General features: G+C 40.0%; 1 protein-coding gene across 1 annotated transcript in view; it reads right to left on the minus strand.

The window, feature by feature from the left end:
- Positions 1 to 1,891: 1,891 nt before the first annotated feature.
- The window catches only part of med30 (mediator complex subunit 30), a 34,791-nt gene continuing 24,091 nt past the window's right edge, over positions 1,892 to 12,591 (minus strand). Inside the window, exon 5 of the mRNA XM_028597814.1 lies at positions 1,892 to 2,669. Coding sequence (XP_028453615.1) covers positions 2,574 to 2,669 — 96 coding nt within the window. The 3' untranslated portion in view covers positions 1,892 to 2,573. The remainder of the gene's footprint in view (positions 2,670 to 12,591) is intronic.

Genomic DNA, 12,591 nt, shown 5'->3' on the forward strand with positions numbered 1-12,591 from the left:
ACCCTGTCTAACTTACATATACAAACTTGAAACTTATTAACTTTTAATACTTTTTAAGCGCTTTCTGAGTTTTGTCTTAGATCAAGAAAATGTGTCTGGGACAGGCAAATAGTGGAACAAAATGTATTTAATCTGCATTAGACGTTTGGGCCTCAGTTCTTTAGAATCAAGGACCAGTTTCGCACAATTTGCACAACAAATCATAGTCATACCAGCTTCTCCTAAATGCCATTCCTCCACTGACACTTTTTAACAGTGTCTGAGGATTCCTTTTTCGTCCTGAACATGACACAAGCGCACATTGTAAACATCAGAGTATAACCCAGCACATTTTTATTGGCTTCATCACTCGTATCCAGTCCCTGACCTCTGCCTTGGCTGAATGAGAACACACTCCATTTGTACAGATATAATTCTGCATTGCCCTCGGAGATAAAATAACCACTTCTGTATTAGACAACTGAGGAGGGGTTTATTAGTCACTAGTCAGAGCATTGATTTTTTTTTTTTTTTTTCCGCTGAAAGCCTTCTCGCTGCTCCAATGCTGCATCTGTCCTTCTGCGTCTCCCTGAGGACGATACCCTCATAACACATCTTAGATATGACCCCAGCTTTGCTCTGAATTATTAAACGCACCCATATCACACACTGATATTCTCATGCATATCTGTGACCTGACAGTGGAGTGTGTGTTTGTGTGTGCGTGCACATGTACTCAGATTTTAGCTCATGTTTCAGGTTTGTATTGAATGAGGTCCTTTATGAATTCTTTCTCTCTCTTACTTCATCTGTCATTTCTTTTCTATAAAACAATTGTGTCTGGGTAAAAATACAAAACGTAAACAGAGACCAAAGGCTCCCCCTAGTTGAATTAGCTGGCCTCCGATCAAAAAGGCCAGTATCTATCATGCACCTGAGGAAATCACTCCTAAATGCCTTACATTTCCTGAGTGATAGGGAAGATTTTTAGTCCTACTTTTGAGCCTCACAACCAACTATTTCTGCAGAAATATATCAAACTTTGATCACTCTCACACATCCTCAGATAATGGTCAGATTAATTATTATTTATCTACTTACTAAAAACAAGCTGCACTCATGCACACCATTCATTTAAAGAGTTATCATTATTTTGTTACGGTGCAGTTCCCAACCGAGCTCGACCGATAAATTGGCTAGGTTGACATAACTTCAAGCATATTACCTTATCTCCGATACATCAGTATCTGTGCATGTGACGGCTGATAAGTAACCATAAATGCCAAACTAGGTTTAAGATCTTTAAAGTGTTCATATTATGCTTTTTGGCGTTTTCCCTTTCCTTTATTGTGTTATATATCTTTTTTGTGCACGTTATAGGTTTACAAAGTGAAAAAGCCCAAAGGCCACCCCAAAGGCACTTACCATCTCATACTCTGCTTCTGACTGGCTAGTAGTCCTTACCTAGCTACTACGCATGTGCGACTCCTAACAAAGATGGTACAGAAGCGGGATGCCTCACGCTGCAGCTAAAACAGAGAGCTCAACACACAGGGTGAAAAGAGGAGCTGCAGCAATGTGCAGTACAACAAAAATGTTTTTTGAAAATTAAACCATGTAAACCTATTCTGATATAACCTCTAAATACAATTATGATCCTGAAAATGAGCATAATATGAGCACTTTAAGAACCATTGTCACCGTAGCATAATTTTTCCACCAGAGAGCACTGACAAGCTGATTCTTACAATGTAAAATGTCAAGAGGAATCTGTATCAATCATTGTTACTATCGTCCGATATATAGTTTATTATAGATTAACTTTTAGCGCGAGGAGTAATTTTTAAATGCTTGATAAATACAGACGGGATAAACAACAGATACACAGATGAACAAAAATCACAGCACAACACAGCGTTGAGTTTTTTTTTTAAATCACAGCAAGATTTATAGTTCAGCAGAATCCTTAACAAGGCATTGTATTGACATGTCAAGTCCAATCAGAGCAGAGCATAGATGGGTTTACATATTACATCAAATAAAAAAGCAGATCAATACAGTAAGAATAAGACTCATAATTTTCCCACAGTGTTTGTCCTTCTTATTAACGTTTTTAGGGATCATATAAAAGATTTTTAAATGTAGGGCTTCACTGGATTTAAATACACAAAATTGGCAGAATTTTGGGATTAAATAGAATATATCAGTGTGTCCGATACAGGCATAACCCCCTTTCTTGAGTTAGTGCCTACAAATACATAAAACTTAATATATCAACTCTTAATTCAACTATTAATTGTTGACTGATGTCACCTGCTCCCTCCGTCGCGGTATTTTATTGGGCATCTCATCACGTCTCTGTGGTGTCAAGCGCTTTTTGTCTTCATGTGTCTCCTCTCGGTTTTCCTTCTATTGTTTTACTTCTTCTTCAGGAAACAGGTTAATATTGCCAAAGTCTCAATTTCTTCTGTAAAGTGCAGCCTCAGCCAGCCTGTGGTACCCTGTCGCAAGTCCAGTTCACGACCAAATAATCCCATTTTTGGGGCAATTTTGTGTGCGAGTGTGTGCGCGTTGTATATAAATGTGCGTTTCTTTTAGCTCCTGACAGCCAGCATGGAGTTGATCTCCCAAATGAGGTTGCGGAGTTGGTCCATGATCTGCTTCAGCTGCTGATTCTTCTGCTTTAGCTTCTACAGGAAAAAATGACAAAAAGAAAAACATATTACATATTTTTAGATGTAAAAACAAAAAACAAATATGAATGTCATAGTGCCTTTTTTGTCTGCTAAAACAATGAAACTACAGGTTTACAAAAGACCAAAAGGTCAAACAACCAACAAACACCTTTCAGCAGAAAAAAATAATCCATGGCTTACAGGGTATTAAAGTTGCACATACTGTAGTACTGAAAAGTCCAATGCAGCCAGATTTGAGCTGCTACACTGGACCACGTAACTAGTTTTCCCCATCAGCACTACATTAGCATCATGCTAGCAACACAGCATAAACTTCACACATTCTACACCACTGGAAGTCCTGTAAAATATAATTTATTTTACAACAGTACTGAGAAAAACAGGTTCCAGGTGTAATCTCGTTCCTAATGACTGTTGCGGTTTTGCTGCTGGCATGAGAAAATGAACAGGGAGGTTTTTCTCAGCAGGAAATCCTGTGAGAAACCCATTTAAAAGATTCTGTTTCCTGTCTTCAAATTTAGTATTAGTCCAAGTTATTATTGTCGTTACAGTATGAAAACAAGGTTCAAAGTGTTTATGCTTCGGTAGTTTTAAAAATAAAGACGGATTCTTTGGAGAGTATACTGTAACAGCTACTGCCAGATATATGTAAGTGTGGCAACAAAGCCATATAAAAGCCTAAAACCTACAATAAATTCAAACAGATCCTACTAAGTATTGTATGTGCAGCCAAAGCCTGATATAGCTTATTCCTCTGTGCCATTGAACTCTACTGTGTGCAAAAACGTACAAAAAACACATCTCTAGATAATATTTACCATGTTCACCATCTTAGTTTAGCATGTTAGCATGCAAACATTTGCTAATTACATTGAGGCTGATAGGAATGCCATTAGTTTTGCAGGTATTTGGTCATAAAGCAAAGTATTGGTACATTAAAAAAATGGACTCGCTAGTGGCAGCAGATGAAAAGTCAGAGAATCACCAAAGTCATTATGATTCATTGCATGGAAACCATGAATGTCTTTACAAAGTTTGATGGCAATCCATCAAATAGTTGTTGAGATATTTGGACCAAAGTGGGGGATCGATGGACCAACATTGCCATACCCACAGCCGTGGAGTTAGTGTGACTAAAGATTTAATTATTTTTGTGATCTATTTCTGAAGATTTACATCCTCAGTAGGAATGAATGGGGCCTGGGGTTGAGTACCATAGACACAGCACAAGTCAAAGTAGAGAATAATAATAATAAATAACCCCTGCCTTATCCTTTACTGTTTGTATGGGGTGGGGCGAGGATAAATAAAAAAGTTAGAAAGCCATCTTTAACTTCATTTCTTTCATTGTATTTTTTCCTCCAACATACAATAGACAACGTTTTCCCACCTGCCCATTAACCTCTTCCCAAACACTGAGTACTTTAGTTGACTTTATCAATCCTAGCCTCTGCTAATCGCTAAACTAACACATCTGGCCTGCCTCGGGGTTGTACAGGTACATCACAGAGGAGCAAACAACTCAATCACCCCGTCAGTCACTGAGGGCTTTGTCTGCTGATTGCCTCTGAATGTGCTACCAAGATCTCTAAGTCAACAGCTGCCATGGTCTGAAGTACCTCATTGCCCGAGCTTTATACATCGACAAATAATGGCTCCGGAGCTGCTGCTGCTGGAGAGTCACAATAAAAACAGGCACAGCTGCCAAATGTGTGCGGCCTTTGAACAAGTAACAAAACATCTACAATTGAAGGTTCAGGCAAATTAAGCAAAAGCAGTACATCACAGCTACTTACTCCGCTGCTTTTCTTCTGATAGATAGCCAGAGAGAGATGGGGGGGGGGGGGGGGGGAGCTTACTCACTCAGGAGCTACTGTATCTGCAGTGCAGTGAAATCTGTTAAGATTAAATCCATCTCACTCTCTCGGTAACACTCCTTTAGCCATGACTAATTACCAGCCATTTTAGCAGTGCAGATAACACCTTGAGCAATCGATTCCACACAGCTCTCTTATTATCAGCTGTTTAGCTGATTGTCCTTGAAGATATTCCAGAGTGGAACATTTGGAGGCCTTCCAGTCTCTCTCTCTCTCTGGGGGGCTCTCACTGCCTCTTAAGCTCTCTCACTCTTTTCTCTTTCTATCTCTCTCTTCGACTTTCACTTTAATTCTGTGAGTGTGTGTGTGTGTGTGTGTGCGTGCGTTACATGGGATATGCCTCATTACCCTGACGAGCAAGTTCTTGAAATATCTCGGTCATTTACTCTGTATTAATGAGATGATACCATGAGCCTTTGTAATTTCAGTCAAACACTTTTTAAACAAAGAATACAACACTGGTCCTTTTTTTTTTTTTTAACAGCAAAACTATTTTTTATACACAACACTTTAAATGAAAAAAAAAGCTGCAATAACAGATATAGTTTTCAAGCGTTAACAGGCAGATTTGGCTTCAAAGACAAAATGTCTTACTTTTGAATCCAGATTCTACTCTCAGCTTTTCTTTGAAACCAGACATGAAATTCCCCATTTTTCACAGTGGAAATAAAACTATGGAGGCTTGAAGCCTTCACGGCACATTCATCACAAAAAGGCTCGCTGGCATACCTTGATTTATGAATAACAAGACTGCTATTATTACAGAAATTGTTCTGCAACCTCAGGGAGATATAATTCCATTCATAACCTTGTAATTAGCGTAACTCTAATCCTTCACACCTATAATGCGATGTTTGGGGAAAAAAAGGGTATACTACAGAGAACAAAGCAGAGAAAAGAAGCTCTGAACCATTTTTTTTTTATCTCCATAACAAGGCTTTTACACACATGCACACACAAAAACAGGTATCCAGCTGATGCACTCCCTCATTTCTTGGCATGCCACTCAGCAGGTCAGCCCCACAATAATGTTTTTGATGCCTTTTCAATCCGCAGTAGGCCTTTTCTGACACGGTATGACACTGCATCGGCCGCGGCAGGGTGGCCAGTCAACAACTCATGAAAGTAAACAAGGAAGCGCTGTCTGAGCTCCTGTCTCTGAAGGCCTCCTGCAGACTGGCAAACTGCCTACCTGCTTCAAATAACCGGGAAATGCTGGCAGACGCCGGCGGACTGGCGGAGGAGAGAGTGGAAAAGCACAATGACCCGAGATGGAGTGGAAATGGAGATTGGCACGAACAGAGGAGATGGTGTGATGTGAGTATGTGAGTGTGTGTCTGAAAGTATGCATGTGTTTATGGTCTGTGTGCGTGTGTGTGTGTGTGTGCGTGTGTCTGTGAGGGTGTGGCTGCACATGAAAATAGGCTCGTTGGAGATGAACTGCGCCTCGCCTGTAAAGCGGACGAGAGTAGGCGGCAGCAGCAGGGGGCGGTGACAAAAATCCATCGGACAGTTTCCAGCCAATTCCAGCAGCCTTCAGGCTGAACAGGAAGTCACAGAAACACTGTGGTCCGATTCCAATTTAATAAAATGCTATCAGACCCATATATCAGCTTTTACACAGTCTCCAGTTGTTTCATCATGACAGAGTAGCTCTCAAAATGCTCTACATTCAATCTGTTGCTGATTTTAATTAGCAACAGACTGTAGATGATCTGTAATCTGAACAGATTTAGTCTCTCTGACTTCTAAATTTAACTACCAGAATAAACTTAAATCAGACAAATTGCAGTTAAAATCCCTCCAATTCAAAATCAATAAAAAGTTTATATAAAACGTCATCATGTTGAGTCGATTCTGAACAAATCAGCTGTTGGATCAGATGAGAGACCGGAGTCTCCCAGCATGCACTGGGTCCGCCTGGGTCTTGCAGTCAGTGAAAAGCAACTGCGCTGCCTGCGTCTCAGAACTGCGGCCACCTTGATCTTGTGAGGTTATCGTTGCCCACGTGTGCATGACGTCAGAGTAAGTCGGGATCAAGTCGGACACAAATCTAACCAGCATGCATTGGGCAGCGATTGCCGGTGATTGATTCTACGCAGACCTGGCTCATCTCGAACGTCTGTGTCTGATGTCTGTGTGTGATTTTATTTGTGTGAGTGTGCGTCAGACTGCGTAAGGGATGCAGCGATTCAATCCACTGGATAGGTATCGGCGCCAATACTGACCTTATTAAGCAGGTATTGGCCAAGATGGACCGTCTTAGTCTAAAAAATCTAATAATTTCCCAAAATGAATGTCTTTAAACGAGTCCAAAACCTAAAAATATTAAATTTACAGTAATATAAAACAGACAAAAGCAGCAAATCCTCACATTTTGTGAATAAGAAACAGTGAAGTCTAGCATTTTTCCTTAAAGTATTGTTGATAATTACTTCTTTGTCGATCGACTAATCAATTCAGTTGTTGGGAGGTTGTTTTGAAAACATTGCATGGAAGTTTTTATTACATGTAGTAAGTGTGCACACCCAATATCTGTGTGCGATCAGAGAGCCGGAAGAGAAGGTCATGTAAAGCTCTCAGGTGCAGCTTACAGCAGATCTGGGCAGAGGATAAGCCAGGGTGAGATTTTTGCAAGCAAACCAAGTCGCCTTTTAAACAAAAATCACATGGACTGATAAGTAGTTTGTTTAGTGGACAGAATTTTGGCAACCTCTCCCCTAAGAGATTTAACATTTTGGCAGTGGGGGTGGGGGGTCAAAAACATATCAGATTCTAGTCCCTGTAACTGCAGCTAAGCCTAATGGACATTTTACAATTTACGTCTGATTCATACCCAGTAAGAACGGATTCTAAAACCAAGTTGAACATAGTGTAACTAGAGTCGCACTGTGGTTTGACCTACATTTGTTTAATTTCCCAAGCTTGTGAAATTGTGGGTTTTCAGATGTTAATCACTCCAAGTTTATGTAAAAGTTGAGGTGAAAATAAATCAGCAGCAATTTTGATAAGTGATGAATCATTTAAGTAATTTAGGAAGCCAGAATTCAAAACATTACCTTGTTTCAGCTTCTTAATTTTGAGGTTTTGCTGCTTTTCTTTGTCTTACAGTAAACTGAATATATTTGGGTCTTGGACATATGGTCAAACACATTGTCACTTTGGGCTTTAGAAAAATTTGATGGACATTTGTCTCTATTTTCTGATAAAATAATCTCAAGTAATTGGCAGAATAATTGATAATAAAAATAATTAAAACACCTTGAATGTGGTTAATATGGACATCTTTATTGGTGGTTCTCGCTTTTCAAAAGTGAAGATTTGCTGCTTTTCAGTGTTTTATATTATTTCAAATTAAATATCTTTAGAGTTTAAGAATGTTGTTTGGATTAAAAAGACATTAAAAGAGGTCATCTTTTGTTCTTAGAACTTGTGATGGCCATTTTTTAAATATTTGTTTTACATATTACCGACTAAACAATAATCAGTAGATGAATGGATGATGAAAATGACTGTAGGTTGTAGCCAGCCATATTTAAAAGCAACAAGGACAGCGATTCACAATAAAATTGCTTTCATGTTGTCTGTTACAGTTATTTACTGATTTATTTTAGTTTTTTTAATTAAGTACTTGTATTTGACTTTTCTATGTAAAGCTCTGACTTGGGTTTTCCAACATTCAGAAACACAACTCTCACTTGTTTAACAGCCTGTACAACTGTAGGATTACCATTTCTCACGTTATGTTCCTGTCCTGCCAGCATTGCTATAGTAAGCGTAAAAAGTCTGACTTCTTCCTTTGTCCTCCACTGTCTCTTAAAGAAAAGAGTCCTATACATCTGCTGAGTTACAAACTGACAAAAAGAGTCCATTAGTATCTGCCGCTTTGATTCTGACAGTATCTGATCCTTTGTTCACCATCAACTTTATAACAACCCAATCAGTTTGAATTACAGTGATCAAATAGTCACAGAAATGGCTTGTGCATAGTGGAGTGGAGGACAGCAGCTCCATCATTAGCTGCAGCCTTTAAAAACAGAAAAGTAGGAAAAGGGTGCTCTTAGCTAACAGGACAGATGACAGTTTGTTTGAATGACAGATGAAGGGCTGTTACTCCGTTTTCTCCATCCTTCGCTGCTTCTTTATCTCTGCCTTTTCGAAGACACCCTTCTTCATGCTCCCTTTCTCCCCTACCCATCCAAATCAGATCAAAGAAGCTGTCCTCAGCGGAAGGGTGTAAGACAGAAGTGAAAGAAAGTAAAAAGATGAATTTTTCATTGAAATCACTTTATTAAAATTCTGCTCCAGTGAAATGTAACAAGAGAAGCTGGAACTGCTGTATCTCTGTGTCATGTCACAACAGATCCTGGCTCGGGCCACCAAAAGACATTCCCTGACCTGAAATCCATTAGTCACAAAATTGGAGATTGCTTTTAATTAAAAGTGAATGGATTTTGATGATTTCAATACATCACTGCTCGAAAAACGTTCTGTGACAGATCAGACGCAACAAATCAGCACAACATTGTAATCTGTAAACACTTGGGATTTGTCAAATGTAGGCCATCAAACAACAGGCTTATCAACCTTGATAATTGGCAACTCTATATTAATTAATTCTGTTGCTCCACAATAAAGCCAATTGGGGAGTTTTTTGTATTTATTTTTTTTTATCTATTAGACATTATAGAAAAATCAAGCTAATCTTGTAATTATATTATATGAATAAGATGAGGTATTCATCTGCTTTTTAGCCATTTAACCCATTTCATCTACGATTAAAAACATGACCACCATGCCTTAAGAACACTAGCGTTGCTTTTTAATGAGAAGCTTTGAGATAATGGTGGGGACGAAATGACTTAGATTGAAAAATATACACACACACACACGAGGAGTGAGGAGGAATATAGCAAGTGGAGCGGAGACGTGCTTTCACTCAGGATTCCTTTGCTAATCCGCCCTGTCGCTGACGACTCAAATCGCAGCTTTGACTCCGACGGATCTGGCTGGGAATTACAAGTGTTAGTGTCTGTGAGTGAGGAGAAGGGATTAGGGAGGGGAGAGGAGAGGAGAGGAGAGGAGAGGAGAGGAGAGGAGAGGAGAGGAGAGGAGAGGAGAAAAAGGTAGGAATGGGTTCCAAGTTGGTAAAATACCTGAATTCTTTAAGCTCTGCAGCCAACGAATGCCTTATCTAATGTTAATTGTACAAAACTGACTAAATGAACATGAAGGACCGCCTTAACTTAGGGGCCATCCACACAGAAACGTTTTTTTGTGCAAACGCACATGTTTTGCATCGTTTGGGCCGACCGTCCAGACGAATCCAGCAAACACACTGCCTGAAAACGCACTTTTTTGAAACCTGGTCTCAGGGTGAAAAAATCCGAAAACGGCTCTCGTTTGGCTTCGTATGGATGGTAAATACGGATCCGTATTGATTATGTCATTGCCACACCCCTCTTTTACACCGTCTCCCACGGCCGCTGACGCCCAAAACTGCGGTGAAGCTAAGCGAGCATGTCCCATCTCCGTGGTCAAACCAGCTCACTTCATCTAAATACTGTCTCTGCTCCCTGACCCTTCCCTCTGGATTCTACACAAAATATATTGCTAACGTTATGTAGCCAACGTTAAACATCGCTAAAGTAGCTGACCACTCCAGCAGCGAAGTAATGTTAACGTTAGCTGCTATGGCTATCTGTTTATAAAGTGGAAGTAGATAACTTATCAACTAGCTAGCTAATCTGTCTGTTTATAAACTCCTTGAACGGATTATAGTAACTTTTACCACGGCTTATTGTAGAAAGGCTATTAAAAAGACATCATTCATGGATCATTGATGTTTGTTTGACTGCCGATGTTAGAGCTAGCTAACGTTAGAACGCTAACGTTAGCTCGCTACTAGCGCGTTGCAATCATGCAAAATAAAAAGCAATCCAACAGCACATTATACAATGTAAACAAAGACACGTTTTCTTGCGGCGCCTTCATAAAATGATCAGTGGTGAAAGGTATTATAGTCCACGGATGTATTAAGAGAACGTTATAATCTAGCTAGTTATGATGGGAAGTGGAAGTGACTATGCTCTTCTTCTCCGTTTTTTGTGAATGTCTGTAGCAGAAACAGCGCCGCCTATAGGCCTGGACTATGAAGTAGCGTATTGAGTCATTTACAAGTGGATTCGTTTGGACGCAACTATTCTTGAAACAAATCCAGGGAAGACGGGTAAAAAAAAGATTGTTTTGGTACGTGTGGACGAGGCCTTAAACAATCCAAAGTGTGGATAAACTTCACCAACGTCAACAAAACAACCGCCAAAAGCAATAACTGCAGGAGGGCACTCATGAGAAAGGGAGGAGCAACAAGTCCCTTGCTTCAAATATTTATCTACGGCCCTTTATGGTAAAGTTTCTTAAAAAAGGACGAGTGTTTGGGAAAGACTTGATAAAATACTACAGAACCTGATCCACATACTCAATACCTGCTGTTCCACTTTAAAATGCCTTACGTTTCACATGGTTTACAAAGGCTGAGGCAAAACCCCTTGCTGTCCTCAGACAGTGAGACTGAGTGTCATGGCAGAAACACAGGTCAGATTTAATAAAATAATATGTTTTATAATAAGTAAGACAAAACCTTGGAAATGAGCCTCAGCTATATGGAGCGGTGCCTTTCCAGAAACCAACATTCTCCTAAAAATTGCACAAATGATTAAAGTTGTATTAATTTTGGAGCACATACTGATTTAAGTTCAGGGGAACAGATCCACATACACAACTAGTTCAAGATCAAGTGGCAAACATGGACCAAGGTAAAGCAATATCAATTCATGGTTCATTTGAAATAAAAAAAAGATATGATTTGTTGAAGATTGCTGTAGATTGCACTTAAGTGTGAGTGCATGCGTACTAAAAAATGTGCCAAAGTGAAATGTAACTTGAAGGAAAACGCTCTGCCCACTCGGAGGAAACTTGTAGAAAGCAGAAGTGAGTCGGGGGGTAAGTAAGCTGCTTACTGCTCTGTGCCCTGCCTGGGGAACCCTGGGACGCTAAGTGGGCCCTGGTTGACCATCTGACAGTATACCCACAGGGAGCCAGGCCAAGAAGCTTTAATTTGCCTGACATCAGTTAAAAAAGCCTTAATTGACTTTATAAACTTCATGGCTTTCTCTCAACGGAAGGTTTAAATGCAAGTGTGTTCTGTGTTGGCAGTGGCTTTCCAAGGGGAATAAAGCCATTTAAAGGGATTTTGAAGGCAGATAAAAGCCTTCTCTTCCAGGAGTGGCAGAAATACAATAGCCATGTTGTCATCTTTGCATACTCCTACCAACAGGGTTCTTTCAATACGTCCTCAGCACTGAGGTAGAAAGCCTGCAGTGTCAGCCGACTGGTGCAGAACAGCTGCAATCGATTTGGCCTTTTAGAGCTATCTGAGGCTAGGTGCCCCCTCGCTCTCTCCTAAGCACTTGAGTCTCTGCCAGGTAGCCCCATCGATTTTGCTTACCTTTGTGATTTGGTTCCCAGTCATAATAAATGAGGGGCAAGAAGGTTGAAGCGCTGTTTCTTTAAAACCAATGATGGGCAGCCATGCAAGTAACTTAACCATCACAAAATTGCACATCAGAGCAAAATCCAAGAAATGCTTACTGTGTAGGGGCATAAGTGACATAAAAAGATTTCTATTTCACTGCAGAAGTCTCATTATGTTAACTACCTTTTATTGTAGACCTAAGAACATGCAATATGCTCTTGTGCCTGAATGCATAGCTAAGTTCATACTTTAGTTCAGGAGAGTAAAAGGGGTAATTTGTACTAAGCAGCAGATTAGCTACAGCAGGGGACCGATAAGGAGAAGGAAATTCAAATCACAACATTCTGGGTTTCAAAATGTGTCGGAAGAACAAGTCAATAGTTTGCTTGCTCATTGTTCAGACGCACGTAAGTTGTGATATCTGTCTCCTTCCCACAGACGTTTACGCATGCTTGATTATCTCTAGGACCCTCCCCCTCCACACATTAGCCACTTATAGTGGCCA

Source organism: Perca flavescens, chromosome 14 (assembly GCF_004354835.1).
Source record: "Perca flavescens isolate YP-PL-M2 chromosome 14, PFLA_1.0, whole genome shotgun sequence".
Taxonomy (NCBI): domain Eukaryota; kingdom Metazoa; phylum Chordata; class Actinopteri; order Perciformes; family Percidae; genus Perca; species Perca flavescens.